This window comes from Odocoileus virginianus, chromosome 3 (genome assembly GCF_023699985.2).
Source record: "Odocoileus virginianus isolate 20LAN1187 ecotype Illinois chromosome 3, Ovbor_1.2, whole genome shotgun sequence".
Taxonomy (NCBI): domain Eukaryota; kingdom Metazoa; phylum Chordata; class Mammalia; order Artiodactyla; family Cervidae; genus Odocoileus; species Odocoileus virginianus.
The window spans coordinates 48064094-48080295 of NC_069676.1; the positions used below are offsets into that span (position 1 = coordinate 48064094).

Sequence of the window (16202 nt, forward strand, 5' to 3'; positions counted from 1 at the left end):
GGAGAATGCCATGGACTGTATAGTCCATGGGATCGCAAAGAGTCAGACACAACTGAGCGACTTTCACTTCAGTGATCTTCAATAGCTTTACTAACAAGGACTAGACTGCTTTAATTCCAATCCCAAAGAAAGGCAATGCCAAAGAATGCTCAAACTACCGCACAATTGCACTCATCTCACACGCTAGTAAAGTAATGCTTAAAATTCTTCAAGCCAGACTTCAGCAATACAAGAACTATGAACTTCCAGATGTTCAAGCTGGTTTTAGAAAAGGCAGAGGAACCAGAGATCAAATTGCCAACATCCGCTGGATCATCAAAAAAGCAAGAGAGTTCCAGAAAAACATCTATTTCTGCTTTACTGACTATGCCAAAGCCTTTGACTGTGTGGATCACAATAAACTGTGGAAAATTCTGAAAGAGATGGGAATACCAGACCACCTGACCTGCCTCTTGAGAAACCTGTAAGCAGGTCAGGAAGCAACAGTTAGAACTGGACATGGAACAACAGACTGGTTCCCAATAGGAAAAGGAGTACGTCAAGGCTGTATATTGTCACCCTGCTTATTTAACTTATATGCAGAGTACATCATGAGAAAGGCTGGGCTGGAGGAAACACAAGCTGGAATCAAGACTGGTGGGAGAAATATCAATAAACTCAGATATGCAGATGACACCACCCTTATGGCACAAAGTGAAGAAGAACTAAAGAGCCTCTTGATGAAAGTGAAAGAGGAGAGTGAAAAAGTTGGCTTAAAGCTCAACATTCAGAAAACTAAGATCATGGCATCTGGTCCCATCACTTCATGGCAAATAGATGGGGAAACAGTGGAAACAGTGGCTGACTTTATTTTTCGGGGCTCCAAAATCACTGCAGATGGTGATTGCAGCAATGAAACGAAAAGACACTTACTCCTTGGAAGGAAAGTTATGACCAACCTAGACAGCATATTGAAAAGCAGAGACATTTCTTTGTCAACAAAGGTCCATCTAGTCAAGGCTATGGTTTTTCCAGTAGTCATGTATGGACGTGAGATTTGGACTATAAAGAAAACTAAGTGCCAAAGAATTGATGCTTTTGAACTGTGGTGCTGGAGAAGACTCTTGAGAGTCCCTTGGACTGCAAGGAGACCCAACCAGTCCATCCTAAAGGAGATCAGTCCTGGGTGTTCATTGGTAGGACTGATGTTGAAGCTTAAACTCCAATACTTTGGCCACCTAATGTGAAGAGCTGACTCATTTGAAAAGACCCTGATGCTGGGAAAGATTGAAGGCAGGAGGAGAAGGGGACAACAGAGGATGAGATGGTTGGATGGCATCACCGACTCAATGGACATGGGTTTGGGTGAACTCCGGGAGCTGGTGATGGACAGGGAGGCCTGGTGTGCTCCGATTCATGGGGTTGCAAAGAGTCGGACACGACTAAGCGACTGAACTGAACTGACTGACTAGATTGCTATCTCCACTTTACAGAAAGTTATTTCTATTACTAGAAAGAAGTTAAGGTGAAGAAAGATCAAGAGCCAAATCCACAGAAAAGGTTTATGCTGGCAATGTGAGTTAAAATTATCAACACATGCAGATGTACTAAAGTCACATATGTGGTTAATTTTAAACAACCTGACTCTCTGGGAACACTGAGTTAGTGTAGTAGAGAGTACTATATAGATGTCTATTCTTACAATATCCATTTCTAATCACCATCTTCTCCACCTCACCCTCTCTCACAGGCTAACTGCACATTTCCACTGTCAAAAACCACATTAAAGTTATGCAAAAAACCATAATCACTTGGTTAATCTCAAGCATAACCACTGATGAGAACATGCTCTTTGAGTCCCCCAGCTCCAGCTCTCCACTATAAGTGGATGTGCATATGTGAGCCCTATGGGGTTTGGGCAAAGAGAGAGCTCAAACAATGTACTTGTCAGCACTTCAAACAAAAAACCCATTCAACGAGAATGGCACCATGTTACTTTTGCCCTTTCTCCTCAGGAACTAAATTAAACAGATTACAGACAGTGGCAAGAGCTGGTCTTATAACAGCCTCCCCCTTATTTGTTATTTTTAGCAATTTAGTCCGACAACGCCCGACAACTAAACATGCCTAGAATAGCTAAAGGGAGGGGGGATTATCAGATACTACCAGCAAAACACTAGTCATCACTTCCTCCAACCCTAAGAAAGAATCATTTTCCATGTCTTTATAGCATCACACAACATTTGAGCTTTTAGTCTCATACAAAAACAGAGCACGTATAAAACATCAGTGGAAACTGATAATGCTTCCTGACATGAAGTATTGTTCCACCCTCATGTGTTTTCTTAAAAACAAAAGCAGAATAAAATGAACTAAACTGTTTTATACAAAAGTTAGGAGTTTAATGCATGTGTGTCCATTTTGGAAAAATACCCTCACAAGATAATTACCTATCGAAAAGAACAGCCTCATGAAGAGTGATGGAATTCAAATATTTTTATTATCCTGGTGGCAAGTGAGAGATTTGTTTGAAACAAGACAAAGTGAGATGGGAGAAAATCCTCTAATTAATCATAATTAGCAAGATAGCATCAACCATAAACACTACTTTTAAAAGAAATAATGGAGTAAAACTGCTTTGAAAAATGAATAAAATGGTAAAAATAAAAATAGTAAAGTCCTAAGCAGTATAACTATTTGTATCAGCAGATTAACTAAAATTAAAACACACTTTATAAAATTTGCCACTTATAAAAAAAAGTTCACATACACTCAAGGAATTTAATAATTTTTCAACATTTTCTGAATATTTTTGCCACTATTCTAAATATCATGTATTTTACATGATCACTAAAAGATAAAACACTACAAATGATAACATTCCTTGAGAATGCTACTTTATGAATGTGGTGTTAATAAGCTATTACACAGCTCTATCCAAAAGTATCTCTAGAACAGGTGATACCTAATGTAAACTACCTTTAAGCCAGCACACACACAATCTCTGTGATTTCAATAACTTAAGCAACTACTGCAAAGATCAAAGGAGATGCTGTCACCTCGTATTACATTTTAGCTGGCCAAGCTGTAGACAGACAACTAATTATATTTACCTGCAAAAATATGATTACAATTAACTTTTAAAAATTAAGATAATGATCTGAATAGAAAGGAAACTGGGTTTTTTGTTCTGGTCTGCCTCCCTCCATCTTTTCATTTTAAGAGGGCACTTTTGCTTCTAAAGTGACAATTTAGAAAAAGAACAAGGTTCTAACAATAAATGTAATAGAAGTGACCCTAGATATCTTCTAGTCCAACCTTCTTTTACAGATGAGGACACCAAGGGTTAGAATACAGCAAGGGCTGGAAGGTATTTAAATGAGAATTTAGTATTTAAATTGGGAATTTAGAGTAATGAATGCTCTACTACAAGTCTATTTGACTTTGAGATCTCTATTTATGGTTCAAATATCAGTTTGGATCTTGTTTTTTTTGAGTTAACATACACAGTGTGCTCATTAATACAGGTGTGGCCTGTCCACATTAAGTATTGAACAACTCTTTCTTCTGGCCAGCATCTATTACTTCAGATTAAAGGAGACCTATCATATAAAGACTGATGAGAGTAAGACTCTAGTATGTGCTGTGTGTGAAAAGTCACTTTAGCCACATCTGACTCTTCGCAACCCTATGGACTGTAGCCTCCCACACTCCTTTGTCCATGGGATTTTCCAGGCAAGAATAATGGAGTGGGTTGCCATGGCCTCCTCTAGGGGATCTTCTCAACCCAGGGATCAAACCTGTATCTCATGTCTCCTGTATTGGCAGGCGGGTTCTTTACCACTACTGCCACCTGGAAAGCCCCAAAAATCTAGTACAAAGAAAAGTATACTGACCAACTTCACCTTACCATCAAGTTACAAGAGCAAAGAGACATGCAAATAACAGAAAACAAAATTCAAATTCCAACTCATCAAAAGAAATAATTCACTACGCAGCCTGAAAATGAATGGAGGAACTCAGGCATGGGAGGGAGGAGGCTAAGGACAAATATCTATGGTTAGACAAAGAAAAGTACAGACCATATAAAGCATACAGCAGCAAAGGTTGAGGTCAACAACCCTCTAAAGGATTCAAAGGAAGAGTCTGGTGTGGTTGTGGACAAGTGTTCCACCCTGGGAATGTATCCTAGAAGAAAAGAATAACTGAATCAAGATGCAAAAAGCTGAATTCTGGACTAACTGGAATGTAAAACTTTTTAAAAATCTTAATCACAAAATGAAGACACAGAAATGAACAGATCAAACCAAAGGAGTATGTGTGTAAAATATCGGTAATATGCACTTCACAGACAAACAAGAAATGGTCAATAAAGGGCAAATCTATCTGGACTGGTTACATCTTAAGTTCTTACCAGAACTGAAATACTTCTACTGAGGAAATGAAATATACCACAGACAGTTTACATTTGGGAAAATATTAGCACTTGAATCATATCACACATATATATTGACCAAGATACTGATAATATTGATAATAAGCAATAAATACTCAACCAGAAAAAGGACCATATATGGACTTTTTCAGATTCACTCTTCTCTGAAAGCCACAGAAGAGGATCACATAGCTACATTAAGCTACATGTCCTAAAACACATATATTTCACTATAATTCTAGCCTTCCAACCATCAGGCCCTTTTAGACTTAAGTAACTGAAGACTATTTTAAAACAAACATTCATTTTTATGTATGCTGAGAATGCAAATGAACTCTACAAAGAGATAAGTATTCATCAGATATACAGATGATACTACCCTTATGGCAGAAAGTGAAGAACTAGAGAGCCTCTTGATGAAAGTGAAAGAGGAGAGTGAAAAAGCTGGCTTAAAACTCAACATTCAAAAAATGAAGATTGTGGCATCCAGTCCCATCATTTCATGGCAAATAAATGGGGAAACAGTGACAGACTTTTTTTGGGCTCCAAAATCACTACAGATGGTGACTGCAGCCATGAAATTAAAAGATGCTTGCTCCTTGGAAGAAAAGCTATGACCAACCTAGACAGCATATGAAAAAGCAGAGACATTACTTTGCCAACAAAGGTCCATCTAGTCAAAGCTATGGTTTTTCCAGTAGTCATGTATGGATGTGAGAGTTGGACTATACAGAAAGCTGAGTGCCAAAGAACTGATGCTTTTGAACTGTGGTATTGGCGAAGACTCTTGAGAGTCCCTTGGACTGCAAGGAGATCCAACCAGTCCATCCTAAAGGAAATTAGTCCTGAATATTCATTGGAAGGACTGATGCTGAAGCTGAAACTCCAATCCTTTGGTCACCTGATGCAAAGAACTGAATTGTTTGAAAAAACCCTGATGCCACGCTAGACTGAAGGAAGGAAGAGAAGGGGACGACAGAGGATGAGATGGCTGGATGGCATCACTGAATTGATGAACATGAATTTGAGCAGGCTCCGGGAGTTGGTGATGGACAGGGAAGCCTTGCATGCTGCAGTCCATGGGGTCGCAAAGGGTCAGACACGACTGAGTGACTGAACTGAACTGATTCATATCTGAAATCCCAACATACGGAACAATATGAGAAACTTCACCCAAGACTCCCAAATTCAAATCAACATAGAAAAGAGATTATTTACTAAACTTGTAATTATTTCTTTTTTTAATTTTAAAGACACCAGACATGCCTAGCTATCTAGTTACTACTGAAGGTGGGTAATCACCAAGCTAACTTTTAGAGCAGAGACATTTTATATTTCACTTCTCTCCAGACACTCAAACTCTCCTGGGACAGAGTAGGAGATGTCTCTGGAAAACAGATCTCCTCAGCAAGAGGCTAAGAGATAAACTAAGCAAATATTTTATGAAAACATCTTGTCTTCTTAAGGGTAAAAATGAGCTGTCTGCATGTACCCCAATGTTCACTGCAGCACTACTTAAAACAATCAGGACATGGAAGCAACTTAAGATGTCCATCAACAAATGAATGATGGTGGTACATATATTCAAAGGAATATTAGACATAAAAAAGAACAAATCTGAGGATGAACCTAGAGCCTGTAATGCACAGTGAACTAAGTCAAAAAGAAAAAGACAATTATCATATATTAATGTATATATATATATATGGAATCTAGAAAAATGGTACTGATCAATCTATTTGGGGGGTTGCAACAGAGATGCAGACATACAGAACAGACTTGTGGACATAGTGGGGGAAGGAGAGGGTGGGATGAATTGACATAGTTAGCACTGAATCAAATACATTACCATATGTAAAACCACCAGTGGGAATTTGCTATATGATGCAGGGAGCTCAACCAAGTCTTCTGTAACAACCAAGACCAGTGGGATAGGATGTAGGTGGGAAGGAGGTTCAAGAGGCAGAGGACATATGTATACCAATGGCTGATTCATGTTGATATATGGCAGAAACCAACACAATATGTAAAGCTATCACCCTCCAATTAAAAATTTTAAAAATGAGTTGTCTGGAAAGATAAATTGTGGCACAACTATATAATGAACTACATATAGCAATGAAAATGAACAAATCACAATCTCAATGTGAACATATCGAATGTTCACAGACACAATGTTGAGGGAAAGAAGAAAAGCAAAAAATATGGAGATTGATTTTGTTCATATAAAGTTCAAAAACTTTTGAGGGGTACCTATAGAGGTAAAGTAAAACTTTTTATAAAAGAAAATAAGTATCCAAAAGTTAGAGTTACCTGGGGGAGGGAGAGAACAGGCAAGAATGGAAGCGGGTGGCAGTCTGGTGTCCTGTCAATGTTTGATTTCTTGACTTGGATGATTGTTACAGGTGATTGCTTTATCATTACTGATTAAACTACATGAATTTTAATACATATTTCTGTAAATGCTGTATTTCACTAAAAAATAAATGACGAATTTTTTAATGGATTCTAAACTTTGAGGTATGCAAGCAGATGAACCACTGGGTATAATTCTTGTTTAATATATGTAAAACATTCTGCCACTGGCTTTGCTCTCACCTGCCCTTCTCTCCTCATTGAAAACACAGATAAGAATCAGTGCTTAACATACAGTAGTGTCCACCTGACATCACCTTCAAAGAGGGTGTCCCATCATACACATAAAGGTGAAGGGCAAAAACTAGGCATCCATCCAAGTGCCTACCAGTCACCACCCATGCTGTGGAAAAAATGATCCTCTTTAGGCAGAGTGAAATATCCTTAATCATGGGAACTACTCCAAAACATTTTCTCATCAGAGTCTCAGAACTCAGCCAACTGTAGAGTGTCACAGGCACCTCCTATCCACTTTTCTTGCCACTAGTCTTCCTACTTGTTTCAGGAACTATCATCTGACCATAATAGCCATTTTTATGGAAGAGTCAGGACTTTCACAGTTTCTCAGATTTTACTTATAGCATGGGCTAGAGAGCTATTTCACAACTCTGGGATCGAAACATTCTGCATCAGAAGTGATATTATGCAGGGCAGAATGTCTTAATTTCCTTATTCTTATTTTTATTGTGTCATTGCTGAGCTAACCCGGGTGCTGGAAGGGTGGGAACCACGTCAGAGAAAGAGAGGAAGGAAAGTGGTCAACCAATATTTGCATATGCCTAAAATACAAGGCGAATTTTAGACTTTAGGCAGATGAGCCTGAAGCAGTAATTCAATGAGAAAGAACACAGGAGAATGACAGTCAAAATGTATTCAAACACATCAATGAAAGCTAACAGTTATCTCAAGTATTCCAAATACTTGAGAGTCAAAAGGCAAAAGGAGTCAAAAATTCAGCTCTAGCTCATCTAAATGCTGAATCTAAGTTTTTGCAACTGTAAAAGTCCACAAGTAATTGTTTGTTTTTTTTACTCCCCAAAAGTGAGCAAAAATATAGAATATATTTTTTACTCTTTAGAAGATACATATCTCTTCAATCCATCAATAGGGTTTTAGGTCAACTTTAACTAAAACTGAAATTTAAAAAAAAAACAACTCAGGTCTTCCCTGGTGGTCCAGTGGTTAGGAATCCACCTGCCAGTGCAGGGACAGAGGTTCAATCCCTGGCTCAGGAAGATCTCATATGCTGCAAGGCAACTAAGCTTGTGGACCACAACTACTGAGCCCACGCCCCCAGTAAGCCACCACAATGAGAAGGCCCCGCACTGCAACTGTCCAGTAGCCCCTACTCGCTGCAACTAGAAAAAGCCCTCAAGCAGCAACAAATACCCAGAGCAGCCATAAAAAAAATAAAATAAAATTTTTAAAAACTTGTACTTTCCCAGAGAAGGGAATGGCAATCCACTCCAGGATTCTTGCCTGGAAAATCCCAGAGACAGAGGAGCCTGGCGGGCTACAGTCCATCGGGTCACAAAGAGTCGGACATAGCTGAGCAAACAACACTATACTACTACTACATTTTGTGTCTGATACCTCAAAAATGTCTGTGAGTTTAATGATACAGTGTCTAATTAAACTCTTAAATCTCAAAAAAATAAAAACTTGTACTTTCTTTATGTAGCAATGCTGTATATTTCAAAAATTATTTTTATATAGACAGATGAGACACATGAAGTCTTAATCAGAAATCCCAATTATATGCATGTCATTTTTAAGAAGTACAATTTTATATTTTCTAATAACATATACTGTATTATGTGTTATATACTCAGCTTCCTTAAAGTTATTTGTTATCAATATTTTTTAAACAAATAATGAATTCCCTCAATGACATAAACAACATGGTTACTCTACCATACTAAAGGCATCATTTTATTTTTTCTCTTCAATTGGAGTAGCATCATTGGTCTGCTTTTTATCACCACACGGATGAAACTGTGACATTTGCTCCCAAAACCTGATCAATCGTCTTTATAAAGGAAAGGTAAAAATCTATATAACACTATCACATTGTGAGTCTGTTATGAAGTCACTTCCTAATCTAACCCAAGAAAGTGATTATAGCCTGAAAAACCAACATAGGGGTATTAAAATGTAAAATACTGAATTTTAAAAAGAAAAAGACAGCCTATCTTCCCAAGGTTAACATGGTACTTGTTTCTACCCTTCTAGCAGGTAATATAACTCCCTATCAAGAGGACATGAGAGCAGAGACTCCCATGGAGGTCCAGTGGTTAAGACTCTGGGCTTCCACTGCAGGGGCCATGGGTCTAACCTCTGGTTGGGGAACTAAGGACATGAGTGCAACATTATAGTATTCCCACTTCTGCTCCAGAAGAGGAGAAGGGCCAGAAAGTAAGATACCAGGCTAGTTGACAATGTCGGCACAGCATACTAGCGTTATGAAAAGCTAAACAAATTCTAGGTAATTCTTGCACTCATAAGTTAAGGACTAGGGGAAAAAATATGGAGAGGGCAAAAAGAAACTAAGAATGTAGATGGAGAAAAGGCAGTCTAGAAAATACTGAGGTGGGCTCTCAGATCAGACCAGCACCTATGCTATGTCATGGCTGATCCACAGTGTCATTTATATAGATTATTGGTAGGAGATGCAGAGGCATACACAGTGTAACCAGGTCAGAAACTGGAACTCTTGACCCAAACCAAAAACCTTACTTCATAAGGGATGAAAGGTGCTAATCGAAGCAGCCTGGCCTTAGACTGCAGTTATTGTATAAATTATGCCTCCTCAACTTAATAGTAAGGTATCTGAGGGTACAAATTAATAACAATAATGATAATTATGTTGGACTGGCAAGAAATACTAATGCTCAAAAGAACACACTATACTTGAAAGGCAGAGTAATAACTGGAAGACCTTAGGAAAAACTATTTAGAGCTCTGAATCTGTATCAAGCTTCCCAAGTAATAGGAAGTAATATTTGTAATGACTTCAACTCATAATAGTTTATATGCTCAAATCCTCACATTGTGCTATGAAACTAGAAAAATTAGAACAAGGGGAAAGCACTTAAGTTAATACTGAGGAATCAGAAAATGCTTCTCAGAAGTAGCCCTAAACTAAGATCTTAAGGATTAACAGAGTTGGTAGGAGGAAGAGGAAGTTCCCAGGCAGAGAGAAATACTCTTTTTATAGTTGTTAACAAGCATTTCAAATACCAACAAGCGAGCTAATCTATTCTATCATTTGACAGATATCAGAATACTCTTAACATAACAGTATTTGAGAGACTCCATGAAAGGAAACTTTTGGAAAATGAATTTCCTGATATTCACCAGAGCTAAATAGTATGCTAAAATCATCATCTGTGGCAATTTTACCTTAATGTTTCACAATTTATCCAACACAGAGGTTATAAGAAAAAAACAATTACAGCCACACCCCATCTAATTTTCTTAGGGTAACTAGTGTTAATTTAACACACATACTTACAGCAAATCATATTCAATGTTCATATACAGATCTTGGCTTTTGTTTGTTTTCATAAAAAGAGAACTATTTACACATTACTTTGCCACTTATTCATCAGGACAATGTTTAGATATATCTACCAACAATTGCAAAAACACATTTTTTTTTTTTGTACTCTACATGAAATCATTTTGTTCAGTTTTTTTTTTAGGTATTTTTGTTTGGAAAACTCAACCTAGAAGAGTTGGGCTGACAAAAACGATAAAGTAGGAAATAATAAAAACCTGATTACTACAAGGTAAGTTTTCTTTTTTCTGTTGTTTGCTTATTTGTTTTGTTTCACAATACATTTTCTAAGCTACAAAGTCATTATCAAGTCTGCTTAAATTTTCATCAGTAGTCAAACAAAAATAAGCCTAAGTAACCTAAAACACCACATGCTTGCCCAGGCCATGCCAAGTTGGTGTCCCTGAGAAATCCCCAAAAGGCTATAAGGGGTGTCTCATCAATTCAGTAAAAGGCTGAGTCAGATTCTGAACCACTGCCTCAAATAGTATTCAAAGAAATTAGATAAAGTGACCTATGAAGTCACTGTATCCACCCCCATCTCAGGAAATCTTAGTCCCCAAAAATAATGACCAGTTTTTTGTCCTATCCAACTTTTATTACATAGAGGATAGACCATTCACCAAAGTCCGAGAAAATTATTTCATTAAAGGTTTTAAGCACTTCCCAGGTGCCTTGCCTGGTAGCTCAGCTGGTAAAGAATCCACCTGCAATGCAGGAGACCCCAGTTCAATCCCTATGCTGGGAAGATCTCCTGGAGAAGGAAATGGCAACCCACTCCAGTGTTCCTGGACAGAGGAGCCGGGCAGGCTACAGTCCTTGGGGTCACAAAGAGTCAGACGAGTCAGACAACTAAACAGCAACAGCAAAGGTTTTAATGTGTAAAAAAATGATAATAATAAACTCCCAATTTTCCAAACACTTATAAAGTTATTATTCTTACCTATCTATCTTTTTCCCTAAGAAAAAAAGATTGTTTTCTTGACTGGAGCACTGTCCTTCAGATAGATAATTAGCTTTAGCTTGGCTGCCATGCCCTCCTTCAGGGAATCTCCCCAACCCAGGGATCAAACCCAGGTCTCCTGCACTGCCGGCGGATTCTTTACTGTCCGAGCCACCAGGGAAGCCCAGTGACAGCTTACTACTCACTCTGTCCTTATCTAGCATCACAGCGTGCAAGAGTCATGTATCTAGATTCTTTAACCACCACTATCATTACCTGCTCTCACACCCATCTGCCACAGTATGTGGTATTCACATGCACACTGTGCTTTTATTTTTTAAGAATAAACATGTTCACGCAAAGGCAATGGAAGAAACACATTCAGGTTAACAACATCCTGTCCTAAAGTATCCAAAACTCCCTAAAGTTTTAAGAGACTAGTCTTTTTTTTTTTTTTTTTGCTCATACACTGCCATAAAAAGACTGCATCATTAGCTCTAGCACAATCAGAAAAAATAAAAACAATGTGACATGACCTTGGTAGGCATACATTTTCATTTAATGTGACAAAATGAGATCATTACTACAGCTATTATTATTCACTCAAAATCTACTTACTTCCAATTCTTTAATTTTTTCTTCTGCTATCTTCTGTTTCTCTAACAGCTGATTATGAATTGCCTCCTTGGACTGAAGAATAAACCTAAAAACACAAAAAGGTTGAAGATTAAGCCACTTGACCACTATGTTCATCAATAACCATATGCCACAAACACTAAACGAAGAAAACCAGAATGATCATCTCCCAACTCAGAACAAATAAAATGCATTATTATGTTAATATGACCAACTTACTCAGGAAACGTCCTCAGGCTGAAGCCTTCTTGGCTGAGAAGGAATAAAAGTTTAAAAGTAAATTTTGCCATCATGGCTTAAGAAGGGAATCAGGCTTCAAGGATATTCATAGACAAAAGACAAAAAGAGAGATAAAAATTTATTGTAGGCTAAAGGAAAACTGAACAAACAATAAAAATCCCCCCTAACTTTAATTTTTCAGTTTTCTGTATCAGATTTTATCTAGCTATCTTTCAAACAATATTTGTAAATCACAGCTCTTCCTCCAATCTTTAAAAAATTTTATTTGTAACAGCAGTAACTCATGACCTTTTAAAGTCACAATCAAGTACTGTGTTAGGATCAATGCATTAGTGTTTATATGAGTTCCTCACACAAAAAGCACTGTATAAGGCCCAGTATCTTTTACTATATCCAGAGTGTATAATACCTCTGAAAAGCTCAAAAAGCACAAGTGGAAATTTTCAACTTTTTCCATTTTACATTCAGACACATTAGTTACAGTAGATGAAGACAGAAATATGGGGAAGCTTTAAAAATTAATACTAAATCTGTTTTGGGACTTTATGTTCATAAGTCTTGCTGCAGGCAAAGGAAGGAAAAACTATTTTTATAGCCTAAAGTAAGTAAACTGAAATGTTTCCCTTCCACTGGAAGCAAGGGAAAATCTCAATTATTCAAATCTCTTTCAGGATTGTCCAACTCAGTTATAACAAATTTAAAAAAATTAATTACACAGACTGTTTCTTCTGTTTGCATATAACTTGAGTTTAGCAAAAAACTAAACATCATCTCTAAGAAGCCACACAAGAAAGCACATCAAATTAGCAAAAGACTGTTTCCTCTACCTACGTCACAAAAACAACACTGTATCTAGGTAGGTTCTTACCAAGAGGGTCTATTGTCACAAACAAAAACAACAAAAAAGGACAACTCTAGCTTTGCCCAGACACCTGGAAGGAAACTTTTTTCCTCTCTTCATGAATACACCCTGACACACATATAACACAGTCTGGTGTGATTCTCTCTTTCACTCCACAAATTATTAAGCATATGTCCTAACAAGGACAGTCCAGGAAATTTAATTGATAACCCTAGTTTTCAGTACTAACTTGACCCTTTGCAAAAATCTTATTCATAAATTTACTGCAAAGATAGCCCACATTCATGCAAAACAAGGATTACCATGTAATGCTTTGTGCCCAAAATACTCATATTATTAGTCCAGGAGACAGGTGCTATTTCTTGTAAGACTATTGTTTACAGAATATTTTTCTCAGAACTAATTATTTAGTGTAGTATTCAAAGAAAAGAGTTGTTTTGAACTGTAGTAAGTCTTGGTGACAACGTATAAAAAGTATTACAAATTAAGGCCCCAGAGTTAACAAATTATGTCATTATACACACAATTTTACTAACAAAGGCTTTTGGCCAAGGAAATAATTTTCAGAGTAAATATACATTTTTAAATAGCACCAATTGCTGGCCAGTGAGTAGTATTCTCAAATAATAGGTCATTAGACATTATCTTTATTAGTGTCTGGGAAATTTTCAAAGCTAAGATTAGAGGTCAAGTCATTACTTATGTGGTCTTTAAAAATAAAGTATCTGAACAGATACTAAATCCCTTGAGCAGAAAATAAAATTACTAGAAAGCAAGAACACTCAACAAAAACATGTTTTTCCATGACCACACACCCCTGAGGTATCTATACTGAACTGCACCAACTTCAAAGGCCAGAGAGATGTCATCAAAGTTGGCCAATCTTCTTACAAGCCTGAAGACTTCTCAGCCTTGAAAATTTTAAACAGGGATGAGTATGGAGTAACTCCAAATGTCTACTTCAAAGAATAATTACATAGATAAAATCCAAACCAAAAAAAACTTACAGGAAATTTGGTTTAGTCCTCAATTTTTAAAATGCCAAAGATACATTGTACTGAGGACTGGAAGGAATCCCCAGAAACATTTGGATTTCTGATAAAAGTCTTTAGAAAACACCTTTATCTAGTGTCAAAAAAAAAAAAATGAGCTATTAGATGTTATTTTGAAGATAACTATGAGTGTATACAATAAGTATTATGTACACTACTTCTCAAAGTAGAGACTCTCATAGGCATCTTGCCTGATAGTTTATGGAAAGCCAAATGGTAGATAAACTGTTCTACAGCTCAGAATGTGCCCCAAAGGAAAAACAGAGCATGAAATGAAAAGTTATTTTCATATAACAAATGATATATCCAAAACATACTTATTACTACTCAGTATTACATAACCTACAACTGTCACTGCTTTGTAAAAAAGCTTCTACATTGGAAATCAATGCCATGTGGTTATGCACGTAATCTATCAACGATGCATAGCCTGCTGTTTCATTTCCTCCTTTATTTGTAACTATGCCATCTGAAAAACATAATTTTACAATGACTTCTGGTTTTATCTGAGAAACATCAGAAGCTGTGTTCTGAACTGTCCTGCAGTTTGGTACATAACTTCCGTTTTCTAATGATTCAGCATGTATCAAAAGTGTTGTTCACTGCCAAAACACAACCTAGAATCAGTGGCAATGCTGTCTTCTGGATACACTTGCAAAGTATGGTAACCTGGACACACACTATTCAGAAATAACAATATGCTTATGATAATGCATTTTGTCTGGGTGAGAAATTTTTAGAATATAAAAACGTATTTTAGTGGTATTTAAGGAATCCACAAATTATATAGCATAGAAAAAGCTTTGTCTCATTCCATGATGATGAAAAAACTCTTTGCGTGTGTGCACAAAGACCTACATGCAAATTTTTTTCATAGTTTTTTAGCAAAACAAAAACAAACAACAACCTAAATCCCTTAGTAAAAAAGCAATTAAAAAATTACTCAGCCTTTCACAATTCTCCACATTGTAAAAGGCTGAGTAAGACTTCTATTATTGGCCTCTTGTAGAGCAGACATCCAGGACAAAGGAAAAAAAAAATTTTTTAAACATTTTGCTCAACAACCACAAATATTCCACAGTGTGGAGAAAAGGGAACCCTCGTGCACTGTTGGTGGGGATGTAAATTGGTGCAGTCACTACAGAAAACAGTATGATGCTGCTAAGTCACTTCAGTCGTGTCCAACTCTGTGCGACCCCATAGACGGCAGCCCACCAGGCTCCCCCGTCCCTGGGATTCTCCAGGCAAGAACACTGGAGTGGCTTGCCATTTCCTTCTCCAATGCATGAAAGTGAAAAGTGAAAGTGAAGTCGTTCAGTTGTGTCTGACTCTTCGAGACCCCATGGACTGCAGCCTACCAGGCTGCTCCGTCCATGGGACTTTCCAGGCAAGAGTACTGGAGTGGGTTGCCATTGCCTTCTCCGACAGAAAACAGTATAGAGATACCTCAAAAAATTAAATATAGAACTATCCTATGATCCAGCATTCCACTCCTGAGTATTTATCGGATGAAAATGAAAACACAAATTAGAAAAGATATATTCACCCATATGTTCATTGCATCATTATTTGTAATAGTTAGGATATGGAAGGAACCTAAGTGTCTATAAATAGATGAATGGATAAAAGACATAAGATATATACATATATGTGAAAGTCACTCAGTCGTGTCTGACTCTGTGACCCCATGCAGCCTGCCCGGCTCCTCTGTCCATGGGATTCTCCAGGCAAGAATACTGGAGTGGATTGCCATTCCCTTCTCCAGGGGATCTTCCCAACCTGGGGATCGAATCTGCGTCTCCTGCATTGCAGGCAGATTCTTTACCTGTCTGAGCCACCAGGGAAGCCCATATACACATATACATATATACACACATATAAGTATATGATGAAATATTACTCAGCCATTAAAAGAATGAAATCTTCCCATATGTGACAATATGAATAGAACCAAAGGGTGTTATACTAAGTGAAATTAGTCAAATGAAGACGAATACTGTATGATTTCACTTATATGCGGAATCTAAAAAACAAATTAACAAACTTAGCAAAAAAGAAACACTGTTATAGATACAGAGAGC

General features: G+C 37.3%; 1 protein-coding gene across 2 annotated transcripts in view; it reads right to left on the reverse strand.

The window, feature by feature from the left end:
- Positions 1–16202, reverse strand: part of PFDN1 (prefoldin subunit 1) — a 68687-nt gene that overhangs the window by 20043 nt on the left and 32442 nt on the right. For both annotated transcript variants that reach the window (XM_020880666.2, XM_020880665.2), the window contains exon 3: positions 11950–12034. In XM_020880666.2, coding sequence (XP_020736325.1) covers positions 11950–12034 — 85 coding nt within the window. The remainder of the gene's footprint in view (positions 1–11949; positions 12035–16202) is intronic.